The following is a 13595-nucleotide window of genomic DNA, read 5'->3' as shown; positions in this document are numbered from 1 at the left end:
AATTCCCCCAAAAAAATTGGATTTACTGTGGTAAACACTGTAGCACCAGTAACACTGTAGCATTTACTGTGGTAAACACTGTTCAAAAGACTGACAGTAGGTCCAGAGGAGAAGCGACGTTTGTTACTGCATCAGTACTGTAGCAACACTGTAGCTGTACTGTTTACAGAGGCTAACAGCGGGTCCGGAGAGAGAAAAAGAGAAGGTAGAAAATAAGATAGCTGCTGAAGATAAAAAAATAAGGGATATTATAATAGTGATAGGAGATGTTGTAATAGTATTTTTAAGGATAAAAATTTGAGCTAGCTATTGGAGATGATCTCAAAAAAGTATTCGCAGATTGGTCACTTAGCTTCCTCTGTTTACCTCTTCTTGCATCGGGCTTGTCTTGCTCTCAGTTCTCGGGGTTGGCTTTGATCTAGTGATGCGTTCTTGGGGGTGGGGTTTGATCGATTTTGTCTGTGTGGAGTTGTTGCTTACTCTTTCGTGATCCTATTTCAGACTGCAAGAAAATTCAAAGATATTGTTGAGGAGCAAGGAAAGAACGAGGAAGTCTCCCGCAGGCCGCAGCAAATGATAACAAATTAACAAGGATGTTAAAGAGTGAAGGCGCCTGCTTTTGCTGCCTATGTGTTACTGGGCTTTTATATACTCAAAACAAGTCTCAAATGAGTGCCATTCCATTCACTTTGTTGTCAAAGTTCATCTTCCCTTCGCAATTTTTCATTGTGTTTTCTTCGGGATGAATGTCTGTGCTAGGCAAAATCGGAGTCACGTCAGTCATCTACATGAGATTGTTGGATGATAGATTGTTATTTAGGATGGAGTGGCTGGGGTCAGCGGTTTGAGTTGTCCAAAGTTTGAGATGGTGGTGATGTCTTTTCCGTTCACCTATATGCTCCATTCGTTGTCTGCAATGATATGAGATGCTATACATTTTGGTGATATCATTAATTGTGCTGTGACTAAGGTGTTATACTTCATGTGTGCTGCTGGGCAATAGGTACAGCAGCAGTTATTGTTCCAAGGTTGTCTACCAGTTTCGGGTACCGGCACGGGCACGAGTATGAAATTTCGTCCGTCGGTGTTCGCGGGCACGGGTCGGATAAGGAGTTTTGGGTGGTGGGTTAGCTACAGATCTATTGTGACCGACCCGTTTATAGTGTTGTGGGTTGGTTAGGTCGACGACGTGACAAAGGACGACTCCTACTAGTTTGGAACACGAGAAGATTTTTATATCTCGCAAATTCCATGGAATCAAATCACGTGAGTTCATTGTATTATTATTAACAGGTCATAAGTAGGCCGTATCCTAGTATATAGGGGTATGTGTAAAATTGAAATTACACTCTCAGAAGAAGAAAAAAACATCTTTTTTCGAATACAATTGTATGTGTATCGTTAAAAATAGAATTAATATTATATGGAGTCAATATTTATAAATAAAAGAGGAATATTTGATAAATTCATAAAAATATAATAATGTCTAATCTAGGAGAGTTGTGGTTTATGAAAAGTCTATTTATATTCTATATGCTATAACATAGTATCCAATTTGAATGGTTGATAAAAATTCAGTTGCATCTAAAGACTAAAACATGCTTAGTATTAGTAGTATAGTTCTATCTAATCTTCGCACGAAAATTCATGAGAGCTGTTCGCAGTGAGATGAATAGCTAAATTAATGGACTGCTGACCTAATTAATAACCTCAAATTATAGAAAATTAACTTTAATAAGGTAGAATTGATGGCTACATGAGACCCTTGCAGGGTGGGCCCTGTACAATCGTCCACCTTGCACATGCTAATCGACGGCCTGGGCCATAAGTTTTCGGGATGGCCTGATGTAGTGAATATGATATTTTTAGAGTATGTGTATGATTTTGGTTATTAATGATAATATAATTAATAAGATTTAATATGTTTATTAAGTATGTATTTTAGTAGGTTTTATAAAGGTAATTACATGAAGAATTTATCGTAGCTAGGATAAAGATAGATTGAATTCGACATGTCTCAAGAAAAATACACATACTGGATGATATGGCGTCCTAGAGTTTATACACATCAGAGTGTTTTTTTTTTTTACTAAGAAGGCTTGAAGAGAAAATTGACAACTACATCAGATGGTCCGGTGTTAGGGCTCGAGTGTACACCGGAATATTTACATAGCTTGTACAAATTCTCAGAAGATAGAGTTGAATACGTGAGGGTGAAACACACACCGGATGATACGATGTTTAGAAAAGGATATCACCAGAATATTCGGTGTTAAGGAAAGATGTGACCGCTGGAGCAATGGTTAATTTGTGGGGTTGAGCTATAAATACTCTCTCACTCAGCCATTTGAGTATGATAAAGTCCAGATAAGCTCATATACACTAGAAAATATATACAATGCACCAAAATATTTAAAGTGATCATCCAAGATAATTACGCATAAAGATTAGTGAGTGATTAGTGCTTTTAGGTCTAGAAAAAGTTGTTGCTGCTTAGATAGGGGATCAAGGAGTGATTCTATATTGTACCAAATGGTACGCTAGGTTCTTGGAATCTTTGTGACTCGTTAGCCCCGTGAGCCTTGGTGACTCATGCTTGTTGACCCTCCGACTTGATGTGGAGCGACGGCAAGATACTTGTACAAGGACGCGGAGATAATTTCCTTGGTGGTTCAAACTCTGAAGTAAGGATAATGGCAAGTGACTGGAAGAGAGTCTTGTGGTAAGACATTACTTTTGTGACTTGGCGGCTCAACCTACTTATATTCTAGGGGCTCAAAGGGCCGTGGTCGGATGCTTTATAGGAGCTATAGTCTAGATGACTACTCTAACATAGACTAAGGGTGACGTTCATATCATCAATACAATATGATAAAAATCTCTTGTGCCGAGTTTGCTCTCTCTGACATATTTATGTTTTCGTATTTACATACTTATAACTTATCTTTGTGTATTTATATTCATAGAGTGATAGTTTGTTATGATTGGCTATATGTTACAAATCTTTTGAATGGTAGAGTAAATACACTAAATAAATCTAGTGCATATTTAGTTAGAAATTGATATATATTTATTTTGTGAAGTTTTTAGAGCCAATTAACTTTAAATATCATAATTCACTCCTCGTAAAACGTTACTGATCCTGACACATGACAAGCAACTAAGGCCCTCCACAACATGAGATTGGAGTGATGTCCTCGTAACGATGAAAAAGGTGATGACATATAGGAAGCATATCACGAGTAATCGATGGCGATGACGAAGCAGAACACGAGTAGTCTTGTGAAGTGTTTCCAAAAAATTTATTCGTCCTCTCCTAGTGTATGATTGCAAAGACGACAGGTTCTAGAAACCTGTTTTCCTGATCGTCGGTGCATGTCAGCGGAGCAGGACTAAGCATATTATGTGTGGTGGCGTAGAGAGAGGGGCAAAATCCTAATTGTGTATATCTTTTATGGCGGCGGCTCACAGGTATATATAGAGAAAATTATATGGTTAAAACGTGTCACGATCAAATTTTTAACCGATACGATTTCTATATATATTTGTTTGTCTATGTAATAAAAAAATAAAACTATATAAAAAAATGAACCTGAATAAGCTACTTTTCTGCACTCAATTTAATGCTCTCTATCTGGCGACTCGGTCCTGGATATAAGCAGTATGTGATACTTTAAATTGGCAGTAGTCTTTGGGAAATACTAATGTGGCCTGATTTTTCTCACGTGCAAGTTCGGGGAGACAGAGAACAGATGTGTAGCAAACCCTACGTCCTTATAGCCAAGGTTCATAAATACGTGTGGACTTGAAAACCACCCACCAACAGTAACTACATAATAATTCGGTAAAACAGGTAGAAACTGATCAAATTTTATTAAATTTTTGAATTTAAATTTGGTTGGTAACTGTTCAGTTTATAAATATGATGCGAACTAAATAATTAAATAATTATAATAGCCGAACGATTACCGACGATAAATTAAATCTGCTCTACTTGTTTGGACATGTACGGATTAAGCACGACCCTTTCCGACCACTTGGACCGTGAACAAATTTTCCAACAGCAGACACGGGGAAAACGTGATGATCAACTCTGCGGTGAGTCTGATGACGCATCGCACCAAGTCGGTGCTGAGCCCTGAGCAGAAAGGATCCCCTTTTGAGATTCCGAGGAGACGATAAAAAAAGTAAGAAAGGTTTGGTGGCCGTTTCGTCCTTGCCTTCAATTTCCTCGTGCTCGGATTTGTCGTCGTCTTTCCCCGGCACGTGGGAGTCTTGGGCCTGTTTGGTTTCTCGTCGAAGGGAGCAGGTCAAAAATTGGCTATGGTTAAAATCAGCGCAGGGTTAAATTTTAATCTCGAATATAATATTTGGATTGTAGCCATATGATAAATTTTAGTATATCAAAGTTGGTAAGTGGAATTCATACGTTATTATTTTTTTCTAATAAAATATATTTAACTGAGATCTTATTTTGTAGCTTTAATTGTGAAAAATATAAATATGTAAACGGATCCTAATTTAAATATACAGTTTAGGAGATATAACAATTTAAAACTTGTTAATCCGTAAATTTTGAAATCCGCGCCACTTAAGCTGTCGCCCCGTCGTCTTTGGCCGACCAAAATTTTCACGGTCAGTGAATCGCTCGCCCAAAACTGTCATCGGTCTCTGTTTACTGTAGACAGACATGGCCAATTTTTCTTTTTTTGGCACGGCCAAATAATTGGCTCCTAAATACTCCGCCGTGCCAAAAATTGACTTGGTCTCTTGGGGCGTGAAACCAAACGCGTCTTGGTGCCACCGTGTCGGCTGGCCAGCCTGGCAGCAGCGGTGACGTCCCCCCCAGCTGCCCAAACCCTCGGAAGGTCATTTCGTACGGGGGCATGTAGCTGGCACGTGGGCCCCATGAGTGTGGGTCCACGTGCAAGTTGGTCTGGGTAGAGCAAGGACGGTGGACGCGGTGGACCGCAGACGTTAGCTACGGGCCCCGCCAAGGTTTGCCTGTTAGCTCCTGGTGTTCGCGTGAGTGTGAAATTATGAATGTAGCCCCTCCGTAGAAATGGCCTGCTACAAGATTATGGCTCCCAACTTACCATGATACCATCCTTTCAAATTTTGTATCCCGAACTAAAAAAACTATCAACCGCTTAGAAATAGTGTTCCGAGAGACTTCAAGAGCGAGGCGACATCGAGCGAGCGACAAATCTGACCCTTCATCTGTTCTCTCCTACTTGTCAACGGTGTGGATAGTGAAGGGACTTATACTAATTAGCGGTAAGTAATTCTTAGGTTAGTAACTGTTAAATAATTATGCTCTCAGCCTTCACCTTCTTCTTCCTGTTAGGGTTGCGATGTGTGGAGCTTGGTGCCGGTCGGTCGCTGAGGTGCTGGTCGTCGCCTTCGCTTGTGGTGGCCGAGTAGGTGTTTTGGCGTGTGGCGTTATTCAATAGCCGTGTTTGCGTTTACTTTGTGTTGTGTATGAGTATTTGTATGCGTATATGGATGTGTTAGGGATGTGTATGTATATGTGTTCGGTTTACCAGATCATCGGTGTTCTGTCAATAATGCTGGTGTCTAGTTTAGGCTGCATCTTTGTAAGGAGGTGTGAGCTTTTGGTCCGGTGTTGAGTCGTCGTTGAGTTCGATGGTGTTGGGTTCTTTTTGGCTACCGAGGTTGCTCGAAGGTTCATTGGTCTCAATACATTCTGGTTGTGGGATGCTATTTTTGATGGCTACAAAAAATTTAATAGTCTTTAATGGCCCCTCCTCGCTAGTGCAAATCTCAGCTCAGGTTCTTGTGAACTTGTTTGGCGACGGTGGATTGGAGATGAAGCTAGGGTGGTGACATCAGGACTGTGCTCTTTTGTGTTGTTTCTTCTTTTAGGTTTTTGCTGTGTAATTGTTCGTGTTTCGTTTGATCTAATGAAAGTCACCCCTCTCTCTCTAAAAAAAAACTATCAACCGCTTCGAAATAGTGTTCGAACACAACTCGTAAGGTCGTGGATTTGGATCGAGTTCGGTTTTACACGCTTCCCAGTAAGTCTGAAAAATGTTTTGCCTATCTGCTATTTTCTTAGAAGCCCATAGTTGTTTTTCAGGGGGAAATAAGCTTGAACAACCGGGCATTGTTCCCCTCTAGAGCAAAATTTACCCCCTTTCCGTCCACATTCAAAGTGTGAGCTCCCACCTCCCTATTACTAAGCAGGCGTAGTGAGAACTGCATCGGGTTAGGGTTTAACAGGCTCAATACCTAGACATCAAAGAGCCAACTGTGGATGGGGGTTGCGATCTAGCATGATGATGTTATCGCATGTGGCCATTGGCAAGTTCAGTGCGGCATTTGCCTTTGCAGAGCAAGCACAATGGTGTGCCGAGAGATAACCATTTTGTCATTGACAAGCTGGTCGATGCTCCTCTAAAACTCACTTGAAATTATTTGGATATTTGAAGCTTTTTTTTAACTCGTGTCAAAACTCTAGTCATTGACCGGGTTTCAATTTTGAATCTATATATGAGATTGAGAAGTTATATTCTGCAACTAGAGGGTGAAACTCGTTCAAAACTCCTATTTTGCATTAAGTTTAGACTCAAAACTCGTTGGTTGAGATACGAAAGTTGGGACCTCAAGTCTCATGGTCTTAAAAAGCCTCTTTAAGACAATTTAAACTAGCTGAAACTTATTGAAATCTCACATGTTTGATTCTTGAAACATACTTGGCGCCTCTCAGTGGGATAGTTTTGTTGCATCCTTTTCAAACTTTATACACATTCTACTCAACATCTAGCTGCCATGTGACAGTATAATTTAAGTGGACAAAATCACAACATGCCCGAACTTTAGAAATCTTTGGACAGCTTAACTGTGCAACATAGACTACCAAGATTCATTCTTCTATACTAGATATATCAAAAGTTATTGCAATAAATGGGTACGAACACTTAGCACTATACCGAATCACAGTAAAATCGTGTTCGGATTTCAAATGAGAACAAAACACAGTACCAAATTACGCGTTCGAATTTCCAATGAGAACACAACACTTTGAGATTCTGGCTTCAGATCTCAACAACCCGAAAGGATTTGTTGGGAACTAGAATATTTTTCTCTGTTCCGCATGAGTTTAATTTGTTTATGTGGAATCTTTGCAAATATCTTTTGAAATTCCTAGTCATAGGACGCCCTGGAATTTCAGGCTAGATTGCGAACGAGCGGTCTGAATGATCAACTGGCTTAAGTAGCACTCGGGAGCTCCGGGTTCGGCTCCACTGTGTAACTTTGCCCCCCCACACTCCATGTGTGACCGTGTGGAGCGTGGGGGCAATGCTACACGGTGAAGCCGAGTTCGGCGAGGGTTCGATCGTTTTACTTTTGTTTCGGATCTTCAATAAAGACTGTAAGATGAGGTTGCACTGTTAAAAAAGATTAGGCTAGATTTACTACCCGGAGAGGGATTCATGCGCAATTACTACAAGATGAGCGGAGGTGAATGTAACGGAGAAAGATTCTATAAAAACCCCAGTCCAAATGGGAGAGATCCTCTAACGTGCCACTGATGCGTGAGGCCCACTAAATTGACCCACGTGTCAGGGAACCGCACGGGCCCAATTGGCTAAATTATTAGAAACAAATCGAAAAGCGCCGCCCACCTACCCCCAATTGAAACGGCAGGAAGAGAATCGATAAAAGGGCCGCAACGCAGCCACCACCACGGCACCGCCGCCGCCACCCCCGCGCCGACCCGAGCGCCCGCACTCCGACGACTCGCCTCTCCTCTCCATCTTCCTCTAGCGCGCGCCCCACCACCCTCCCACTCCCAAAACCCTAGCCGCGCGCACCACATCACTCCCATGGCGTCCACCGCGGCCGCGGCGGGGACCCCGTCCTCCCCGCTCCTTTCCTCCCGCCGACGCAGCGTCTCCTCGTCGTTCCGCGCCGCCGCCTCCCGCTTCCGCCCGCCGGTGAGCTTTCGTCTCGCTGTGGGGGTCCTGTGATTGATCCCCGCGACGTGGTGTGGTCTGGTTGTTTATGTTGGTTATTTTTTTTCTTTCCTTTTGGTGTGCGCAGAGGTGCGTGCTCGGGAGCGAGCAGCTGCGTGTGGCGGAGGGGAAGCGGATGGGCGGGGGCGAGCCGCGGGGCGCCGCGTGGACGCCCAAGGCGCCCGCACAGGAGGCGAGGCTTGCGGCGCTGCCGCGGGAGGCGCGGGACTCCAGGATGAAGATCTTCTCCGGCACGGCCAACCGCCCGCTCTCCCAGGTGGGCTGCCCAGCACTGTCACTCCCTGCTGGTTTGATTTTTTGTTGTATAGTGGTTTGATTGATATGTCACTACACATGCTAACATGATAATTTGGAATTACGTCATTGCATTTGGATGTGGTGCTTTACATGAAAGGGGCCTGCACCCCTTTCAGTCATAATACATCCAATTTATTGATTCTGGATTACTTGTGGTTATGAAAGCAACGTTGTGTCCGTACTTCTAAAAGAGTATGTCCTACTATGTGTATGCTTCTAGGAAATTGCTGCCTACCTGGGCGTAGACCTTGGCAAGATCCTCATCAAGCGCTTTGCTGATGGAGAAATTTATGTGCAACTGCAAGAGAGTGTGAGGGGCTGTGATGTGTTCTTGGTCCAACCCACGTGCTCTCCTGTCAATGAAAACCTCATGGAGCTCTTCATCATGATTGATGCATGTCGGCGAGCATCAGCGCGGTCTATTACTGTTGTCATTCCATACTTTGGGTATGCCAGAGCAGACAGAAAGGTATTGGCTAAATGATTCAGTGATTTATTGTTCTAGCCTAGCAAGTACAGATCCTGAATTGTGAATGCAAAATGATGAAAACTAAGATTATTTTGAAGTGAATTGCTTCTTATTTTCTCAACTTGTTTCCTGTCTTAACGCAAATAAAGATAACATCACCAAATAAGCTTGAACATTTGAGGCTTTCCTTGTCAAGGATTGTTGTGAGTGCAGTTTACACTGCTGATGCTGATTTTCATGAAATAAAGTCGGCAACTTGTTTGTGCCCCAACTTTATTGTTGATCCCCAAATCAAGTTTTTTTCCTCCTTCCTTAACTATGTTAAATCCATCTATTCTGCGCAACCTTTGTTCATTTCCTCTATTTGTGCTATTACTTAATACTAGTACCACTAAGGGTGTCCAGATATTAAGTGGGAGGAGCAGAGGTAGGGCTGTCAACGAGCCGAGCTCGAGCGAGCCTGACACCTCAAGCTTGAGCTCGTCAGGAACTCGAGACGAGCTCGATCCGAGCCTGAGATTAGGCCGAGCTTGCAGATGGACTCGAGCTTGGCTCGACTAAAGCTCGCAAAGGCTCGATCTCGGCTCGGATAGGCTCATTTACAAACAACATAGTTCATAGAGGAGATACAAGGCAACAATGTTTACTGCTTTAGTTAATAGCTACAACAAGCAGGTCATAACATATGTACAGTCTTAATATAAGTATATAAATACCAAGTTAACAACAACAGTAAGCATATCTTAAACAACTAAAAAATCAAGTTACTTAGCAAATGAAGCTTCATCCTACAACATGCCCAAAATATTGCTAGCTTCCTCCAACAGCCTGCCCAAAACAGTGCCCAAAATCCATGACCATGTCCAAAATCCAGCCTTGCCAGAGCTGGAGGAGCGGTGCGAGCACCGGTCGGGGCTCAACTGGGATACCAGGCTACCACTACTACCGGCCACAATTTGGACTATGTGTCGGCCTCCAACGCTGGCACAACCTTCGAGGGCTTGGGCTCGTGCCGCAACAGGAGTGGGGGAGGCGGGACTGCAGGAGGATGGTCAAAGGCAGCAGCAGAAGCATCGAATTTGGATGGGGATGAGCACCGGAGCTGCCCTAGAGCTGAGTAGGATGGGAGTCTGGAGCTGACAGAGAGGGGAATTGGGGAAAATTAGGGAATGGGGAATTGGGGATTGGGGTTTTGGTAAGACTGACTTGTGCATGTGGCGCAGGTACAGGCAGTTGGTTTGGCCTTTGGCTCCCTGCTCCTGTCCCGCTCTAGGGGTTCAATTTTGGGCTGGGGCGCTGGGCGGACGGAGGTGCGAGCGCGCGAAGTTGCGGAGCAATGGAGGGAAAATAATTGAGGTGAATTGAGTAGTCGAGCTTGGCTCATTTAGTATCGCGAGCTTCGAGCCAGGCTCGAGCTCGGCTCGAATATCAGACGAGCCGATTTCGAATCGAGCTTTTAGCGAGCCAAATTCAAGTAGCTCACGAGTCTTAATCTTTTTTGACAGCCCTAAGCAGAGGTGCACAACTTGAATTGAAGAAAAATTTGCTGCTCCCTTTGCACTAATATCTGAAGATCTAGTTTTTCTTTGTTGAACTGAGCAATTTCTTTGATAATGCAGGCTCAAGGGCGTGAGCCCATTACTGCTAAACTTGCTGCAAATTTACTTACGGAGGCTGGTAGTGATCGTGTCATTGTATGTGACATTCATTCTACACAAGCATTGGGGTACTTCGATATTCCTGTGGATCATATATACGGACAGGTAGTATTAGCACCAAACATGCTTTCTTTGACTTTACAATGGTTAAATATTGCATCTCCTTGTAAAGAAGCTCCTTAGCTGAAATTTTGAGCTGATACTAATTAGTGTCATCTTTGTTATCTGTAGCCTGTGATTCTGGATTACCTTGCCAGCAAGACAATATCTGAAGATCTTGTGGTTGTTTCTCCTGATGTGGGTGGTGTTGTTAGAGCACGTGCATTCGCCAAGAAATTATTTGATGCCCCTTTAGCTATTGTTGATAAAAGAAGACAGGGTCACAACATGTCAGAGGTGAGGATGGATACTTTTAGATTGAAGCAATTCTTATTTCACAGCCCCACATTTTAATCAAGGTTGTAGAAACCGGATAGGAGTTCGCCTGGTTACCGGACTTAAAACCTCTCTCTCTCTCTCTCTCTCTCTCTCTCTCTCTCTCTCTCTCTCTCTCGTGCATCAGGATGATGTTATTATGTGTTCATATGTGCAACATTTTGTACGTATAATGATTTCGCTCCATAATCTTTACAATTTTGTAGATACTAAACTTGTATGTAACTATTGTTATTACCTGATGTTTAATATTCTAGCAATGTGCTTTACTGCTTTTAACCCAGCCATCCTTGTTTTGGCTCATAGCTTGCAAAAAGACTATGAGGCTGTTACCATATTTTTGACTTTCCTTCCTTTGAGTACTGACGTCCTTCAGGTCATGCACTTAATTGGTGACGTGAAAGGGAAAGTTGCTATCATGGTTGACGACATGATTGACACAGCAGGTTGGGCAACCTGTTTTTACTTTTTTTTGGTTACACATATTCGATAGTGTATCTTTCCAACACTAGTCTCACTTTTTAAATTTCAATCAAACCCAGGAACAATCACTAGTGCAGCAGCTTTGTTAAAACAGGAAGGAGCAGAAGCTGTCTATGCTTGTTGTACACATGCTGTCTTCAGGTTTGCTAGTTGGCTTTATTGAACAGTTCTGTTTTTAGTATTTTTGTAAATAACCTAAACGATGTGATGCTTCATCGTTGAGTTTTTTCTAAGATTATTCTACAAGTAGGTTAATGACACTGGTTACAACAGTAATAGTGTAATACAGTAGTAACAGTAACATTTTTAGTACATATTAACTTAATAACTTAGTACCAGGTCACCAGCACTTGCAGCTAATCTGAACAATCTGATCGATATAATCATTTGCCTACTGAGTACTGCATATTGCCTTTAATTTGGACTCTTCAAGTCTAGCTACCTTTTCTTTTGTGCTAGAACTATAATAGAAGTAACCTTATTATATGGGTCTTCTGCCCCGCACCAAGTTTTTTCTACCCCTCCCTGTTGTCTCTGTAATATATAAGTTAACACATGCATGGTTGAGTGTAGATTTGCTTTGCAGTGGATGCTACTTTTTTTAAGGAAAACTTATATATAGGTAACTGTAAGTTGTGACATTTGCTGTGGCCCGTGGGTCACTCTTAAATCAAGGTTTATCTCACTCACACTCCTAAATGCTGTCCATTTGCTACTATACTCAAGGTTATGAGGCCTCTATACATTGTCCCTATATCTTGGTTAGGAAGATGGCTGAGGGAAATCGTGATTTATGTCTGCATAGGTGCTCGATGAAGTTTGACTATTATTTGTAAAATTTACCTGTCTGATGCCCATTATGCTATGTAACCCATAGTACCTTTATTTCAGAAGGTAGCATGATGCTTCAAGTTATCTCAGTTTGAACAGTTACTGTCTTTATATTCTCACATGATCCATGCTTTAAAATATTTTTTATATTAACACTTTGACTTTGCAGTCCTCCTGCAATTGAAAGGCTTTCTGGAGGCATCTTTGAGGAAGTTATAGTAACAAACTCCATTCTGCTGCCAGACGACAAATGCTTCCCTCAGCTGACGGTGCTTTCAATGGCAAATCTTGTAGCTGAAACAATCTGGCATGTTCATCGTGATGGCTCCGTGAGTAGCATCTTCCAATAGCAGCAACACAACAATGACGAACATTTTCGCGGTATAGAGAAGGCAACTACTTCCTGTCTATTGTCGTAGGAGTCAATTTTGGCGGCAAGATTAAATAAGGGTAAGGTTATACTGCTGAGGTGGCACCCAACATACGTGCGATCAATTTTGTATCATGACACCAAGTGTAGGGTGTTCAGCTCCTGACCTCCCTCTTGACACAGGCTCAATTGCAGTATAAAATTGTGGCCCATGTCCCTCATATTTCTTTTGGATATTGTGGGACAAGGTATTCGGGTGTTCATGTCGTCTTCACAAGATGACAATGGCAGAATTATTAGCTCCAATAAATCGTGCTCTGTTTCTGGAAGCCATCTTGTCTAGAATACAATATACCAGTAGTGAGTTATTTAGTTGCAGTGTTTGGACAGAAATAACATCCTCCATGAGAACAACTACTGGCTAGGATTTTGAGCAGAGATTGGGTACTGGCTGATGCGTCTTCCTGCAATCCTCGCTTATAACCGCAACCTGACGGGGTGTCCCCTGATGATGCTGTGTATAGGCCGTAGGGCCTGATCGTGTGGGTGGTGTGGATTCCTGATGCCTCTTCTTAATAGCACAAGACATACGCATTTTAGATAGTTTAACTGAAATCGTGATGCGTGGGGCGTAACTGATCATAATTCACCACATACGTAGTCCATCAACCAACTTGTGGTTATGGAGCTGAGATTGTACTCAAGTGCAGCTTTGTCAGTGGGTCTAGGATTCCTGAACTCTCGAGTAACGTACATCTTTCAAGTGCCTAACTACCAATACGCTACCAACGCCATGTCCACATAGGAAGTAGTTCATTATCCTTGGATGTCTTGATTCTCATCGATCAAATTTGGGCTGTCCTATATTTCAACAGCTTGTTTTTCATAGAGACATGTGCTCTGCCCTGCCCCTCCCGATGGACCTCACACTCCTCTGCCCCTCCTCTTGCCGTCTCTCGTGACGTCTTGCCACCTGACCCGCGTCCATAGCTCGCCACTGCGCTAACCTCTCCGTTTTGGAGCTCTTTTGCCATGGCATCAGATCATCTGGC

The 13595-nt window shown here is 42.7% G+C and overlaps 1 protein-coding gene across 2 annotated transcripts; it reads left to right on the top strand.

Moving 5' to 3' along the window:
• The first annotated feature begins 7641 nt into the window (after window positions 1–7641).
• LOC133883291 (ribose-phosphate pyrophosphokinase 2, chloroplastic-like) lies at window positions 7642–12872 on the top strand. Of its 2 annotated transcripts, XR_009902849.1 has the most exons (9): window positions 7642–7961; window positions 8068–8256; window positions 8518–8766; window positions 10386–10529; window positions 10656–10820; window positions 11236–11305; window positions 11402–11483; window positions 12343–12623; window positions 12727–12872. XR_009902849.1 is itself a non-coding variant. In XM_062322571.1 (8 exons), exons 1-8 carry the CDS (start codon window positions 7851–7853, stop codon window positions 12521–12523), a joined length of 1191 nt encoding a protein of 396 aa, XP_062178555.1. In that variant the 5' UTR covers window positions 7642–7850; the 3' UTR covers window positions 12524–12872. The 2 variants fall into 2 exon arrangements, 1 of the variants encoding a protein (XP_062178555.1); XM_062322571.1 differs by having other exon boundaries at window positions 12343–12872.
• Window positions 12873–13595: the final 723 nt, after the last annotated feature.

This window comes from Phragmites australis, chromosome 10 (genome assembly GCF_958298935.1).
Source record: "Phragmites australis chromosome 10, lpPhrAust1.1, whole genome shotgun sequence".
NCBI lineage: Eukaryota > Viridiplantae > Streptophyta > Magnoliopsida > Poales > Poaceae > Phragmites > Phragmites australis.
This window is presented reverse-complemented; position numbering and strand designations above follow the sequence as displayed.